The sequence below is a fragment of the Peromyscus eremicus genome, chromosome 4 (genome assembly GCF_949786415.1).
Source record: "Peromyscus eremicus chromosome 4, PerEre_H2_v1, whole genome shotgun sequence".
In the NCBI taxonomy this organism is placed as follows: domain Eukaryota; kingdom Metazoa; phylum Chordata; class Mammalia; order Rodentia; family Cricetidae; genus Peromyscus; species Peromyscus eremicus.
This window is the reverse complement of record NC_081419.1, coordinates 141,101,167-141,117,908: the sequence shown is the minus strand read 5'-3', so window position 1 is coordinate 141,117,908 and position 16,742 is coordinate 141,101,167. Positions and strand designations below refer to the sequence as shown.

Here is a 16,742-nt window from a genome sequence, read left to right as displayed (position 1 = left end):
GGCATGATGGCACACGTTGTTAATCCCAGCAGAGGCAGGCAGATCTTTGTGAGTTCAATGCCAGCCTGGTCTACATAGTGAGTTCTAGGATGGCCAGGGCTACACAGAGCGACCCTGTCACCAAAAAAAAAAAAGGTGGGGGGACAAATTGGAAAGTAACATGCTGGCCAGGAATAGTGGTGTAGTGTAGGCCTGTCATCCAGTTATTCTAGTGGCTGAGGCTGGAGGATCAGAAATTTAAAGTCGTCCTTGGCTATGTGTTGAGTTTGAGATCAGCCTGGGTTATAGGAGACTGTCTCAAAAGAAAAGAAAAAGACTTGCTTGGATACTTTGGACTCAATGGTATGAGGTGAGGCAGAGAGGGATACCAAGGGCTGGTGGTGTACTTGTGGTATATGTTTGTGGGCATGAATATGGAGGTCAGAGGACGCCTTGTGGGAGTCATTTCCCTCCTTCTACCACATGCCTTCCAGGGATAGGCTCAGATAGTCAGGCTTGGTGACAAACACCTTTACATGCTGAGCCAGCTCGCTGGTCCCCGCCTGACAGAAGAAAATAGATTACTGTGCTCAAGTGTCTTAGAACTGAGTTCCCAGAGAAGGTGAAGGAGTCTGTCTTAACACTGTCTGAAGAAGTCCTCAGAGACTAGAAAGTGCAAAGGCCAGGTGGTGGAACCTTGCCAGGAGTGCCGTGTTCACACAGGAGCGCTCACACACACCATAGTTCAGCTGAGGAGGCAGAGGCAGGAAGATAATGTAGGTGTGGACTATAAGGCCAGAAGGAAGGAGGAAACTATGCACAGTCCTTGTATCCAGAGATGCCTCTGCTGACATCTCAGTCTGTTTCCTTCCCGAGTTATCTCCCACCATCTGAAGTGCTATAACACAATACCCAAACAAATTTTATTTCTCTCTCTAGAGACAGGAAGTCCAGAGTCAAGCCCTCTGATGTCTTCTGAGGCCCCTCCCCTTTTTTTGTTTTTTCAAGACAGGGTTTCTTTCTCTGTGTAGCTTTGGTACCTTTCCTGGAACTCACTTGTAGCCCAGGCTGGCCTCGAACTCACAGAGTTTTACCTGCCTCTGCCTCCCGAGTGCTGGGATTAAAGGCGTGTGCCACCACCGCCTGGCAGACACTTCCTTTCTGCTTGTAAGTTGATTCCTGCTGGTGTGTCCCTAGGATCTTTCTGTATCCTAATGATGTCTTAGGGAGTCTGTAGGTTGGTTTAGAGTCCCAAGCTGCCTCCTTCTGAGTTCGGGAGGAGCAGGAGTCAGTCTGTGACTCTCTTACCTTTGCTGTGATAGGGTTGAAACCCAAGGCCTCGTGCCCACTGGGCAGGCACTGAAGCCCCTCAGATTGGGGTGGTGGTGGCTGTCTAGCAGTGTGACTGGTGCTCTCTGGTCATTCGTCCCTGCTGTTGTGGACTTAGGTGACAGCCCAGAGTGATGTGCAGTCATTTGCTTCACAGCCAAGTTTGTATCATTATTAAACATTTAAATTTAGGTCTGGGCCTGGGAGGAGGCTCAGTGGTTAAGAGTATATACTGCTCTTGCAGAAGACATGAGTTTGGTCCAGTGCTGGATTTAGAGGCTCACAACTGCCTGTAACTCCAGCTCCAGGGGATCTCTCTTCTGGCCTCTGTGGGCACCACACTCACGTGCACAGACACACTTATATGTGTGTTGTTCTTTTTTTTTTTTTTTTTTTTTCCCCCGAGACAGGGTTTCTCTGTGGAGCCTTGGCTGCCTGGAGCTCAATCTGTGGACCAGGCTGGCCTTGAACTCAGAGATCCATCTGCTTCTGGGATTAAAGGCATGTGCCACCACCACTACTCAGCTATATATGTGATTTTTTTTAAAAAGAGATTAAGGGGGCTGGAGAGATGGCTCAGAGGTTAAGAGCACTGGCTGTTCTTCCAGAGGTCCTGAGTTCAATTCCCAGCAACCATATGGTAGCTTACAACCATCTACAATGAGATCTGGTGCCCTCTTCTGGCCTGCAGGCTGAACACTCGCTGTATACATAATAAGTAAATCTTTTTAAAAAATAAAATAAAAATAAAAGAGATTAAGGGCTATGAAGACGGCTCGGCAATTAAAGGCACCTGCTGACAGACTGGGTTTGACCCCTGAGAACCAGCTCGTGCAGGCTGCCCTCTGACCTACATGTACATGAATCTAATAAAGAAATTCAGAGTAGCCAAATGTGGTGGTACTTGCCTTTAATCCTAGCACTTGGGAAACAGAGGCAGGCAGATCTCTTGAGTTTGAGGCCGCCTAGGCTACATATGAAGACCCTTTCTCTAACAATAGTAGTAGTTAGATTTAACTCTGGAGGGATGCAAGCACATGAGTATGCAGGCAAGCACACCCGTGCACACGGTACAGGAGCCAGAGCAGGGACTAGTTAGTGTGTGCTTAACTGTTGTGAGACACAGTCTTCCAATCAGCAGCTCTCCTGACTCCACCCCAGTGGTGGGGTCATAGGCACATAGGCATGTTCACCCATGCCCTGATTTCTACATGGGTGTTGGGGATTTGAACTCAAGTCTTCATGCTTGCAGAACAAGTGCTCTTGCCAATGAGCTATCTCCCAATCCTCCCCCTCCTTTTTATTTAACTCTAAGCAAAATAATTGTGGTGTTTTCGTTTTGCCTCTAATGTCTAAATCTTTTAGCTTTGTGTTTGCTGTAGGACGTCACCAGCCAGAAAGTGCAGCTGGCTCTCCTGAGTGGGACAAATGCTGGCATTTCCCAAGCCAGTGAGTCAAGTCTGCTTTTAGGCTTTTGCTGCCCCCCCCCCCCCACCAAGACCACATGTGCTATTATTTAGTGTTTTCAGTCAAATGGCTCTTTTGTTGCACACTTGTCCCTGGGGTGGGTCAGGTGATACTGCCTTGTAAGACTGAGGACCCGGTTTTGAGCTTAAACACTCAAGTAGAAAGCCAGACAGACAGGCATGGTCTGTGATCTCAGTGTTTGGAGGTAGAGACAGGATCCCTGGGGTTCGCTGGCTAGCCATTGTAGTCTATTAGTGAGCATCAGGTCACTGAGAGATCCTGCCTCAAAAAAAAAAAAACCAAAGTGGACAGCTCCTGAGGTATATGCATGTACATACACACATGTGCACAGTTATTCTTTTAGACATGGTTTCTCTATGTAGCTCTGGCTGTCCTGGAACTCACTCTGTAGACCAGGTTGACCTCAAACCCAGAGGACACCTGCCTCTGCCTCCTGAGTGCTGGAATTAAAGGTGTGTGCCACCATTCCCAGCTTCAAACACAATTTTTTTTTGTTTTGTTTTGTTTTGTTTTTCGAGACAGGGTTTCTCTGTGTAGCTTTGCGCCTTTTCCTGGAACTCACTTGGTAGTCCAGGCTGGCCTCGAACTCACAGAGATCCGCCTGGCTCTGCCTCCCATAGAGTGCTGGGATTAAAAGCGTGCACCACCACTGCCCAGCTCAAACACAATTTTTTAAAAAGGAACTTCACTGTCACTGTTACTGTAAATGGGAGTTAGGATAATGTTATTTTCCCTAAATAAATTCTGTGTGCTGGAAATAGAAGCAGGCAAGTGCCTGCTAGGCACGGGCACTGCGCCCCAGCCGTAAAGAAGTCACTCTTTTTGGTGGTGGTAGTGAGAATGGAACCCAGGGCCTCTCCGCTGCTAGGCCCTGTACTGCTGCCCAGCCCAATAAGTCACTCCTAGTAATTGTGGCCCTGGAGGATGAAGTACTCCATCCCTGCCCCATGAGCAAGCTGCCCCAGATGCTCACACCACACCTCTGGGGGTGCTAGAGTTCACCTCTCTCTCTTTCACACCACAGGCCACTTGACAAAATTCCTGTCCACGCTGGGACCTTTGCTCCTCGCCACATGGCCACTGGTCCTTTTCAGCATGCCCCCTCATAGCACTTGGGGTCTGTCTGAGTTGGGAGAAGGACTCCGGTCACTCTGAGAGTTCCAGTGGCCTCCTGTTCCCCAGGGGCTGCACTGTCACAGCCCTTTCCTGCTGCCCTGGCTTCCCTGTTTCCTCTGCTCCTTGGCCTTAAGAAATGTCAGACCTGGAGACTTTGGGCATGCTGTCCCTTCAGCCACTCTTCAGCTGAGACCCGTCACCCCCTATCTGTATACAATTCACTTATTATATCTGTTCCACACCTCCCTAGGGTGGTGGGCTCCAGGGACACAGGCACTGCTCTCTGCCTGTCTGTCTCCCAGCGCCCATGGCATGGCTGCCATGATGGGGCAGGTGAGCTAATGCTGGCCTGTGCCCTGCACATCAGGAAGCCCACACATCCCAGGAGCTCTTCTGGTCTCCTGGGATCCTTTCCTCACTGTACTACAGTGAGTCCTGGAGTCTGGCAAGTGAGGCTCTGTGTTCAAAGAGAGCCTGTGGCTCGTGTAGGTCCTGAGGTTTTTTTTTTTCCCTCAGGGAAAGTTGCAGGGGAGTCTAGGAGTGAGCTGTCAGCTGCCACTGCTGGCATTTGTACCCCCAAGCCTGAGCTCTGTGCAAGACACCTTGCTTGACCTGAGGTGCTCAAGCCTCAGGCCCAGCTTAGGTACCTAGTTAAACCTGGCATGTAAGTCAGAACCAGCTGCCTCTCGTAGCATTTTTCACAAACGAGGAGAGGAGCCATGACTTCTGGAATGGAAAAGCCTTGAGAGCCTGCCCTTGGCACCTCTGCTGACAGCCATGTGTAGGGACAGCATTTCATGGGATACAATGCTTTTTCCTCTAAGGGCACCAGTCATCCCAGCCAGGAGCATCTCCAAAATATGCCATACCAGGACCCGGTGAAAGAAAGTGCTGTGTCTCAGGCTGCAGTTTGCATTTGGCATTCCTCTTGGCCAGCTCTCACAGCCGAAGGAAGCAGCATCCAGACCGGGAGTTGGGGTGGGGTGTATGGCAGGGCTGGGGTGGCTGAGCACCGACTCCCCAGAGCTCAGTGTGTGCTGCAGGTGAGACCGCTGTGGGCGCCTCATGCATGCTGCCCTTATGTTCAGACAGCGACACTGAGCAGCCTGCTCTAGGCTTACAACTCCCCCTGGACTTGCTAGCATCTTGAATTTCTTTCCATTTGTTTTAGGAGTAAAAGTCCCTCGAAATTTCCGACTGTTGGAAGAGCTGGAAGAAGGCCAGAAAGGAGTAGGCGACGGCACAGTTAGCTGGGGTCTAGAGGACGACGAAGACATGACACTTACAAGATGGACAGGGATGATAATTGGGCCTCCAAGAGTAAGCACCAAGCTATGGCTGTAACTGTCCTTGTCTTAAGTTCACTGTGCCTCCTTGTAAATCAGTGGTAGCCTTGTTGGCAAACGCTCACCCATGGTGTTTTCTGAAATGTGGCTGTTCTTTCTCTGGCCAGTTTCAGTTTATACGTCTGAGCCCCTCTGGTGATGTCTCACCATCTTGGGTAAATGAATCCTGTGTAGTCAGTAGTGTGAATTTCCATGACAGTGTAGACACTGGCCTGGAGCTTGCTGAGCTCCAAGCTGACGTTTAGAACAAGCTCTGAGCACCTGGAATGCCAGCAACACTCCTAAGGCAGCGGCCACCACTGCCCAGCTGTGCCGTGCCTTTGTGTACTGCGCGTCACTGAGCACAGGGCCTGTTTTTGCCTGTCAGCTCTGCTGGGTTCAAAGGTATTTCAAAAAACCAGGGCCAGTGAGAGTTCTGGTTTGTGAGGTCCTGGCCAGTTGTGTTTGAGGATACATGGTTAGCCCTCCAGAAGTGTATTTAGTGCACACAGGTTGTTGTCAGGTCCTCCTACGTGACCACATTCCAGGTCACAGGTGGGGAAGCTGATCCAGGAGTGAGGTCACCTGCCCAGTCACAGAGCTGGCACCTTCCAGCCTGGTCTGTTTGTCAAGCCTTTGCTCCTCCCTGCCCACTTGAGAAGCTGAGTTGTCATTGGTCAGCACTGGGGTGGTAGATGTTTCCTACTTGATGCAAGAGAGAATTGGGAGAAGGAAAGACCCTAGAATAGGACACTCCTGCAGATGACCCCTGGGAGGTGTGGCCTGAATGTGGCTAGACCTGTCTAGTGTGTTTGTGCCTAAGGTGACAGCTCCCTTCCTTTTCAGCTTGAGCAAGGCAGTGCCTGTGCACTGTGGAGATAGGAGGACTCCAGCTGTGGGCACTGGGAACTGACACCTGCCTCAGGCTCGGGAGCTTTCGGATACTTGAAGTTCATCTTCGAGGGTTGTTGACGCTCCTGGGGAACGACCAGCCGTGGGCTTTACTGTGTCTTCCTGAGTCATTTTCACAGTTCTGATGCTGGCCAGTACAGAGAGTTAGTTAGTGTGTGCGGTCTGGTTGTGCCCTTTCCCTTCTCCCTGAGAAGCAGCTTCCTGACTCTGGAGTACTGGGGATGCACAGCTAGATGGCTCTGCAGATCCTTCTTTACTAAGAGGATCCAGCCTCTAGAGAGTCCTTCTTCCCAGAGTGCCCGCACATGGCTCGGGGTCAGGCAGCTGCGGGGCCTTTCCTGCTTCCCAGGCTCAGCAGCCTGAGAGCAGAGCCTGTGCAGCTCTGAGCCGCTGCTGCACAGACAAATCTCGAACAGCCCGCAAATGATCCTGACAATACTCTGTTCTGCCTAAATGCAGGCTGGGTATGGTGTACAGCACACACCTGGGAACTAAAGGTGAGGCGTCAATGCTGCAAGCTTGAGGCAGTTTGAGCTACATACCAAGACCCTGTCTCTAACAAACAAAAACTCCTTGGATTGTCCTGAACTTGAGTTTACCCTTTCCTGAAGGGGTGGAGAGCTGAAAGAGCTGCTAACGTACTGAGGACTTTGCACGAGCTAATGTGTGCACTTGCAATGCAGCCGGTATTACAAAGCTATCTTAGGACCTCACAGAGTCTTGCTTGGCAAACCATGCAGCATGCCACTGAGCCACACCCCAGACATGCCTGCACATCTTTTGATTAAGACAAGGTCTTGAGCCAGGTGGTGGCTCAGACCTATAATCTCAACTCTTGGGAGGTTGAGGCAGGAGGATCACTATTAGTTGTAGGCTAGCCTGGGCTACATATCCAGACCCCATTTCAAAAATAGAGCAGGATCTTGCTTTGCAGACGAGGCTGGCCTTAAACTTGGCATCTACCTGCCCCAGCCTCCCAAATGCTGGGACCTAGAGCTTTGCACAAGGCAGGCAGGTCTCTACCACTGGGCTATATCTGTTGAGCTTTCTTATTTTAATTATGCGTGTTTGGTGTAGGTATGTGCATGTATCTGCAGATGTCCAAGAAAGCAAGAGGTATTGGATTCCACTGGAGCTGAACTTAAGAGGAGGCCGTGAGCTGCCGGTCGGGGTGCTGGGAACCAAGTGGGTCCTCTACAAGAACAGTGTGGGCTCTTAACAGCTAAGCCATCTCTCTGGCCCCCACTCCTTGGTTTTAAGATACAGTTTAATAATGTAGTACAGGCTGGCCTCAGACTCAAGAGTCTATTGCTCTGCTTCTGGTATACTGAGAGTATGTGGATGTCCCCATGCTTGTTTTAGAGTGTGCTCGTGACGTGTGTAATTGTAAGTTTTTATTATTGGACTTTTCTCAGCGCTCTGATACAATACCTGGCAAAAGGAGCCTGCTGGTCACACTGCATCCACGGTCAGGAAGAGAGCGTGGAGAGCTGGTACTCAGCAAGCATCCTCTTCCTATGGTCTAGGGCCCCAGTCTGCGGTGATGTTCAACACACACACACACACAAACACATAGAGATGAGTGAGTGAGTGAATGAATGAATGAATAAATGAATGGCATCCAGTTAACAGGGCCACCCCAGAATCTGTCGCTTCACATCGTATCATTTTCATCATTCTAAAGACCTGTTGGGAACTGCTCCAGCTCATAGGCTTCCCTTCCCCCAGCTCCTCATTCCTATATAACCCTGCCATTTCAGCTGTGTGTTCTTGGCCCCCTCTCTCTTGGCCCCCTCTCTTGGTCGTCTCTTCTCTTCCTCTCTCGCGCTCCTGGTCTCTCTCCCTTCTCACTGCCCAGCGCACTCTACAGGCCATGTTGAGTGTACACTTTCTCTCCCTGCTCTGCACACTCCTGATGCCTCTACAATAAAAAACTTCCCCTTAGCCGGGCGGTGGTGGCGCACACCTTTAATCCCAGGCAGAGGCAGGCGGATCTCTGTGAGTTCGAGGCCAGCCTGGTCTACAGAGCGAGATCCAGGAAAGGCGCAAATCTACACAGAGAAACCCTGTCTCGAAAAAAAAAACAAAAAAAACAAAAAACCTTCCCCTCAACCATAAAAAAAAGGAACTGTTAGCGGTGACTTCTTCCCCTCCCACTCTGAGCTGCAGGCATGTGATGCTGCTGATTCCAAGGCATCTGTTTCTGGCAAAGCCCTATAGCATGTGTGATATATTGTGTGCCCTATAAATTTTGCCTGAAGATCAGAGAACAGGACAAGCCACTAGAGTAAACATAGAGGCCAGGCAGTGGTGGTGCACACCTTTAATCCCAGCTGGGTGGAGAAAGATAGATAAGGTGTGAGGAGACAGGCACTGAAGCTTTTTTAGGCTGAGGAGTCCTAGAGGTAAGACGTGGCGGTGGCTTGATCTTCCAGGTTTTACCACAGTATCTGGCTCGGGGTTTATTAAAGACCGTGTAGGAACTCATGATAGGCTGGCACCTGCGCTACTCTGTGCCTTTGCACTGCCGGGGGGAGCGCCATCCTGGGTGTGCCTGTGTGCTTTACCCACTTGTCGTCATCGTAGCGTTGGGGCGGGCACTGACGGCAGTGGTGGAAGTGTGTGTAGAGCACTGTTTGCACTTCTTCAGGGGGTGTGCCTAGGACTGGCATTGCCAGAGGAGGCGGCTGCTGTCCAGCCTGTCCCGCTGTTACTGACTCCTTCCTTGTCTCCTGTGGTTTGGGTTTTAGTTTTGGTTTTTTATGTTTTATTCGAGACAGGGTTTCTCTGTGTAGCCCTGATTGTCCTGGAACTCACTCTGTAGACCAGGCTAGCCTCAAACTCAGAAATCCACCTGCCTCTGCCTTCCAAGTGCCAGGAGTACACCAGGCATGCACACCATCACTGCCTGGCTGGGAGGTATTGCTTTTTTTGTTTGTTTTGTTTTGGGGACAGAGTTTCTCTGTTTAACAGCCTTGGCTGGCCTTGATCTCAAGGATCCGCCTGCCTGCTCCTCCCAGTGCTGGGACTAAAAGGTGTCTGCTACTACTACCCAGCCTGTTCTCCTTTTTATTTATTTATTTATTTTTTTAAGCTTTATGTATTTATTTTAATGTATGGGTGCTCTGCCTTCATGTATGCCTGCATGCCAGAAGAGGGCATCAGATCCCATGATAGATGGTTGTGAGCTGCCCTGTGGTTGCTGGGAATTGAACTTAGGACCTCTGGAAGAGCAGCCAGTGGTTTTAACCACTGAGCCATCTCTCCACCCTGTTCTCCTTTTAAAACCTATACCTTCATTGTTTTGCTTTAGGAGACATTTTAGAGTCTCTGCAGCCCAATTGACCTGGAATTTAGAGCAATCCTTCTGCCTCAACCTCCCAAAAGCTGGGTCATTGTCATAAGCCTACCTGGCATCCCTGTGGTTTTGATTAACTTGGTTTTCTGATGTTAAAAACAAAGCCATAAAAGCAACTATTTCTAGGTTCCTGGTGTGACTGATCTGCTCTATGCTCATAAGGAATGTGCTCTGGAACTACAAACCAACTTGGTGTTTTTGAGTTGGGGTCTTATGTATAGGCTGGTCTAGAGCTCCTCCTAAGTGTTGGCGTTATGGGTATGTACCATCCCACCTTGCTCTGACATAATTCCTTGCTTTTTTTTTTTAAAGATAGGGTCTCAGCTGGGTGCTGGTGGCCCACACCTTTAATCCCAGCACTCAGGAGGCAGAGGCAGGTGGATCTGTGAATTCGAGGCCAGCCTGGTCTATCTATAGTGCAAGTTCTAGGACAGCCAGGCTACACAGGGAAACTGTCTCAAAAAGCCTAAGATAGGATCTCAGATCTCAGTCACTGCTAGCCTGGAACTTACTGTGTCAGCTCAGACTGACAGAGATGTGCCTGCCTCTGCCTTCTGAGTGCTAAGATCCAAAGTGTTTACAATCAACCTTTTTTTTTTTTTACATTTAGTTATTCATGGGGCTGGAGAGAAGGGCTCAGCAGCTAGAGTGCTTGCTACTATGGAGGACCAGGATTCCATCCTGGCTTCCATGCTGCTTCAGGGCCCTGCAGTTTCACCTCAGGCCTCTCTGGTCTCTGAACACTGCACGCACGTTCACAAATTTATATATACACATAATAAAGTTTATTTACCTATGTATGTGTACACACCTGCATGCGTGCATTTCAGTGTGCATGTGGAAGTCAGAGGCTCCTCTGAAGCGTCTTCCTACTCTGGGTCCCAGGGATTGGGCTCAGATGTCAGGTGTCTTTACCTGCTGGATCAGCTCACTGGCCCTTGGCACAGTATCTAAATAGAACCCGTGAGGGACTCAGCTTTTTGCTTATTTATTTTAGTACTGGGGACTGACTGATGTTAGGGCCCCCTGCATGCCAGGGAGGTGCTGTTTAGCTGAGCTAGAGCCCAGCCCTCTTACTTGATTTTGAGACAATACCTCAGTCACAGGCCTGGACCACCTGGCCCAGATTGCCCATTTATTTTTGCTAGGTTTTTTTTTTTTATTTGTATTTTTTTAAGGCATGGTTTCACTGTAGATCACAACAATCTCCCTGCCTCTGCCTCTTGAGTGCTGAGGTTAAAAGCAGGAGTCCATGTGCCCAACTTTGTAAATGTAAAGGTGTACAATGTGTTACCTGAAGTTCTGCTAAGAATTCACTGTGGATTTGGTAGGTTGTTTTTTCCTCCTGGGTTTTTTTTTCCCCCAACATATTGCTCAAAAGCTGTGTATAAAATCATTTTATGCCACATAGTAAAAGGAACACACTGTGCAATCCAGCACTCGGTGTTGGTGCAGAAGAGTCAAGTTAAGGCTAGCCTGGCTACAGTGAGACCCTGCCTCAACCTCCCAAGTGTGGGGTGACTGGTATAAGCCACTATACCCAACCCTCCAAAACCCTTTTCGTTTTTCTTTTGGGGCTGTCTCAGTATGTAGCCCAGGCTGGTCTTCATCGTGCCTGCTGTTCCTGCCTTCCAAATGGCAGAATCACAAGCAGGTGCCACCATACCTGGCTAGGTGCCGTGTTAAGAATCCCCGTTGCACAGATGTAGGTATCTCTGCAGAAGAAACCCCATCACCGCGTTAATGAAGCACATAGTTGTGTTGGTTTGGGGTTTTCTGCTGTGGTGAGGATGGAACCCAACACCCTGTACAAGTAAGCAAGCCACATACCAGCTGCTGGCTTTTGGAGAGGGCCAGCCTTTTATGTGTGTAGGTGCTTAGCCTGCATGTCTGGTGTCCACCGAACGGCCATGTAGGGGCTGGAACTGAGCTGCAGTCTTCTGCTGTGGCCTGCTCTGAGGTCCCCCTCCTCCTTCATTTACTGTGGGTCTTTTTCTGTTTGTTTGTTTTTGAGGCAGGGCCTCACTCTGTAGCTCTTACCTGGCTGGAACTTTGTACTTCGGCAGTCTTGTCTTGGCTTCTCCTGGATGCCCCTGGGGGTTATGGGTCTTGATGGAGCCTGTGCTGAGAGCTGAGGGACTAACCCTGCAGGCTTGGGGACCTCAGCGATGTGAACCGTGAGCTCTTAGGGCACTCCTCCACCCAGACCCTGCAGCTAGGTTTTGGTTGACCATGCTGGATAGGTGATGAATGGCAGTGCTCCCAGGGAGGGAGGGAGGGGGGAGGGGGGAAGACCGTGTTTGAACACTGGCTTAGTCAGCTTATCAGGAGAATGGTTTGCATAGGTGCATGATGAGTAGTGACCTGAAGAACCTGGCTTCTTAAACATGTGTCCAGTGGTTTTAAAAAGACCCGGAGACCAGTAGATGTCACTGTTTGCCAGGAACAACTGTTGTGCATGCAAGACTCCAGGATGGGGCACTGCCGCCTGAGAAGGGCTGGGGAAAGAAGGGGGGCCCTGGTCCAGGGCACAGCTCCTGTGGGAGAGGTTGTGGCGGTGATCTTTGACGGTCACAGAGTAGGGCTGCATGCTGTTTGAGCCAGGTCTTAGAGCTGTGTGGTGGTTCCGGTCGGAGTGAATGTCGTGCGGATGGGGCCTGGCCCCAGGCACGCTTTACTGCTGAACACTACAGGCAGTGGTGCTGGTGCGGAGTTGGCCTGGCCTGTGTTCTCATGAAGGCACGACGGGCTTTTTAACTAGGTGAGTAGAGCCCAGCAGACACCGGTGTACTCTTTTCCCTCCTTCCGCCTTGACAGGCTGGCATGACCAGCTCCTCTGCCCACTGAGCTGTCTCCACAGCCCTCAACCCTACAGTTGGCATTTTTGTTTATTTGAGATAGGGACACACATAGTCCAGATTGGCCTTAAAGTCACCGTGTAGTTACGTAGAACCTTGAACTCTCGGGACTCCAGGTGCGCACCACCACACCCAGCCACGTTGGCATTTCAGGTTGATGTTGTCACTGGTGGGCTTGTGTCAGCTGTATGCTGGTCGCTTCTCAGGTTACCATGACTACAAAAGAGACAGAGGGTTGGACTTGGTGACACTTACACCCAAGCACCACGAGCTTTGTTGTTCGGTCCTTTGCTCACTTCTCGGGGTCCAGTGCAGGGCCTTGTGCTCTCCATCTGTCCACACAGGCACACCATCACACTGCAGTCGGAGGGCAACGGTGTCTCAAGTTGTACTTCTAGCTCTTGGTAACTGACATCTCTGTGCCCTTTTTTCCAGACAATTTATGAAAACCGAATATACAGCCTTAAAATAGAATGTGGGCCTAAATACCCAGAAGCACCCCCATCTGTAAGATTTGTAACAAAAGTCAACATGAGCGGCGTGAGCAGTTCAAACGGAGTGGTAAGTCCGTCCTGCCCCGACTGCCCTGCTGAATTCGGGGGCGGGGGCCGCGCTCTGCTGCCTTATCTTCTGCAGGCTATCACAGTGTGTCTGCCGCGCAGGGCAGGGCTGCCTCCATTGTGTCTTGTCAGTCCTCTGAGCTCACTCCCAGAGCCCTGGACTGTCACTGAGATAACAGTGCTCAGTGCTCGTGACACCATGAGGTGGAAATGCAGAAACTGAGGCAGAGGCATGACCTTTCCCACATCTTTACATGGACCCTGACCACTGCTATGTGATAATTTAATATTTGCTGCTTGCTTATTTATTTTATGAGCATTGGTGTTTTGCCTGCATGTATGTCCTTGTGAGGGTGTTGGGTCCGCTGAAACTGAGGTTACAGACAGCTGTGAGCTGCCATGTGGGTGCAGGGAATTGAACTCGGGTCTCCTGGAAGAGCCGCCAGTGCTGTTAACCGCCGAGCCATCTCTCCAGCCCATTTCCTTATTTTTTTGAGAGGATCCTGTTCTATAGCCCAGGCTGGCCTCGAACTCACAGAAATCCACCTGGCTCTGCCTCCCGAGTGCTGGGATTAAAGGCATGAGCCACCACTGCCTGGTAGAACCTGACTTTGTAAGTGCATTTTGACAACAGAATTTCTAACCAGAGCGTTCCCAGGTCTCAGACTGATGCCCAAGACACTGAGGCCCTTCAGAGTGGAGCTCACCATGCCAGAGTGGTTCAGCTGCTCGGCTCACTGGTGGTCCCAAGCACTGTGGCAGGGGCTGTTCCTCCTGCATTACCGTTTCCTCTTCCTTGGTGGGACTCCTTGTCCTGAGAAGGCGGTGCTGCAGCACTGTTACAGAGAAAGCCCGGGCGGGGCCTTCCTTCCACAGGCTAGGGAGATCTGCCACGGAGCCACGCTCCAGCCGTAAACGCTGAGTCTGTATGTTGCTTGCCAGAGGCCTGGGGGCACCGTGCGCAGCCTCTGTCCTTGAAGTCTGCAGAAGGTGGGCCAGAGAACTAGAAATGACCTGTCAAAAGTGTGTTACTGCATTAGAGCCACCCACCCCTTGGTGACCGAGAGACCTGGGTGCCACTCCCCCCTCTGTGAGCCCCACCCTGGTGTATAGTGGAGAAATGACAGGGCGTGGGTGCCCAGGTGCTGGTCCATCAGGATGGCCCGAGTGTGGCCAGGTTAAATCTCCCCATGTGCCACAAGCTCTTGGGTTCTTCCGTGCTGGGTGGGACCCAGAAAAGGAGGCAGACTGGCTGCAGGCCAGGGAGGGCAGCTTGGCATGGCCTCTGTGTCGATGCAGCTGTGTGGGCTCAACATACCCACCTTGGGGAAGCTTTGCACGGAGTCGGGGTGATCTGGTGTTTGCCTCTTTGCAGGTGGATCCAAGGGCCACGGCAGTGCTGGCCAAGTGGCAGAATTCTCACAGCATCAAAGTCATCCTGCAGGAGCTTCGGCGCTTGATGATGTCAAAAGAGAACATGAAGCTACCACAGCCGCCAGAAGGACAGTGTTACAGCAATTAGTCACCAAGGCCCCGGCCTCCCTTCCCCAGTCCAACCTAAGTCTTCATTTCCCACAGTAGTGAATTTTCTAGATTCATCTTGTAGACCTCAAAGGACTGGAGAGAAGGCTCCACTGAGACTCCATCCTGGAACACGGCTCTGATACTAATTTCTTGTCCATTTGAAATACATAGGCTGTGCTGTGTACCATCCTCTGTTGAGTGTAACCGCTGGCTGCCTGGTTGAACTTCTGGGATCAAGAAGGTGTGTTGAAATCGGTTTCCTTTGGGAGCGGTGGGCACAGCTAACGCAACTGTGAACAGACACGTCACACAATCACCTGCTGCTGACACCTGGCCTGGGTCTGCCTCTGCCCGCCCCGCCCTCCTGCCACAGCTGTGTGGTGGCCCTTAGACTAGATGGGAAGAAGGCTTCAGGTAGCAGCTGTGGGACTACTGCTGGGCTTGGGGGTGCCTTGGCCGCACCCCTGCTTTCTTAAGTCTTAAGTGATGCCCCATCCAAGCCATCGTCCCCCCCACTCCTCCACTCCCACCCTTGGCCAAAGCTTAGATTGTAACCCTCCCCTCCCTCAGAAATTGGCCGTGGGTGAGGATTCAGGGCTTCCCGTCTCCCCACCTTTATCAAGGGGTGCTGCTCTCCCCTCCTCCTCAACTCCCTTGTTGCCCATCACCACCCAACAGTGGCTGTGGCCAGAAGCCATCAGATGAGGTGGGAAGAGCCTGGCCGCCTCACTTAGCTCTGGACCACACGGTCACTTGCTACCAGCCTGGGAAGGGGGTGCCGGGTCCTCAGCCCTGCTGCCACCATCAGCCGATGCACTTTGAGCTCAGGTCTCGAGGTGAACAGAGCAGTCACGGGGCCACAAACCTGCCAGCGCTCAGGGGCCTTGGTGGTAACGCCTAGAGAAAGGCCATGCGGAGAGTCCAAGCGCACAGGGTTCTGAGTCGGTTCCTTTTCTCATAATCGCTTTGCTTTCACACACTGAAGAGGTTTGCACGGGGCTCCCTGGCCACCATCAGGTCTATGTGGAGCCTGACAGCTGAACAGAGCCCCTGACCCTGCGGACTCAGGTTTCAGTGTTGCTGCTCCTCAGACCCTCGCCAGGACCTGGAGGAGCTCTGTGTCACAAGGTTTTAGATCGGTGGGCCTGGCCTCCTGGCTCGTCGCCATGTTCCCCACTCTGTTCAGGACCACTAAATGTTGAAATGTGGATGCATACCGAAATAAAGGCAATTCGTTGTGTTGCAAGGGTTATTTTGGGTTTGGGTTTTTTTTGGCGGTGGGGGGGAAGCATATATGTGAATTCACCTGTTGAAGCGGCAACTATCAGGTCTGAAAAGTGGCTGGTGTGGCCATTGATCTTTCTGGGGCAAACTGTAGCTGTCCGGGCGAGGCATCCTGTAAGTCAAGTTTAACAGTGTTCCATAAGCAGCGTGTTGTCAGACATTGCCTGATTTTACTGTAATAAACAAGTGTGCATTGATACAGAGCAGGCTGTGCCCTTTTTCCGCCAGGCTTATTCAGCAGGAGGGTCAAATGCTTTTAGATGTTCTGGGAACTGCATGATGCCTGAAGCGGGCTTGACCCTTCTGCGAGAACACTCGGGGTGTTACAGCTAAGTCCAGGCTCTTCATCACTGTGAAGTAAAGGGATAGATCCCTCGACACTTGGTGAGATCAAAGCCAGGCACAGTGGTGTTAGCTTGGTGATACCCATCAGGGGCATCTGTGGGTGAGGTTTGCCCTTCATTCGAGAGTGGTCAGAAGCAAGCAGTAGCCTGGACTGGCCTGTACACCGGTTTGTCCTGTCTCAAAAGATGTGGGGTTTTTGTTTTAAGACAGGGTCTCTATTATGTAGCCCTGGCTGTCCTGGAACTTGCTTTGTAGATCAGGCTAGCCTCAAACTCTCAGAGATCTGCCTATCTCTGCCTCTCAAGTGCTAGGATTAAAGGTGTGTACCAGCCAAAAAAAAAACAGTTTTTAAAGGTTTTTATTTGGGAGGTGGAGGCAGCAAGGTCAGGACTTCGACCTATAAAGACCCTGAGAGAAAAAATAGCTGGGCATGGTTGTGCACACCTGTGATCCTCGTCTTTAGGGGTGGAGGCAGGAGGATCAGGAGTTCAAGGCCCCAGCTATTTATCCATCGGTGAACCCAACGTGCCTCAGTGGGCTTAAGTAGCTTTGGAATCCTCTCGCTCCTTGTTCATTGGGGAGAGCCTGTGCTGGCTGGACTTTGATGCCAAAAGTAAAAATACTGTGTTGTCATAGCTGTGAGATTACAAACAATCCTGATCTG

The 16,742-nt window shown here is 51.0% G+C and overlaps 1 protein-coding gene across 1 annotated transcript in view; it reads left to right on the top strand.

Annotated features, from left to right (window-relative positions):
* Positions 1-15,937, top strand: part of Ube2v1 (ubiquitin conjugating enzyme E2 V1) — a 28,395-nt gene extending 12,458 nt beyond the window's left edge. The window contains exons 2-4 of the mRNA XM_059261953.1: positions 5,084-5,232; positions 12,801-12,926; positions 14,301-15,937. Of these exons, the coding sequence (XP_059117936.1) occupies positions 5,084-5,232; positions 12,801-12,926; positions 14,301-14,447 (422 nt within the window). The 3' untranslated portion in view covers positions 14,448-15,937. The remainder of the gene's footprint in view (positions 1-5,083; positions 5,233-12,800; positions 12,927-14,300) is intronic.
* Positions 15,938-16,742: the final 805 nt, after the last annotated feature.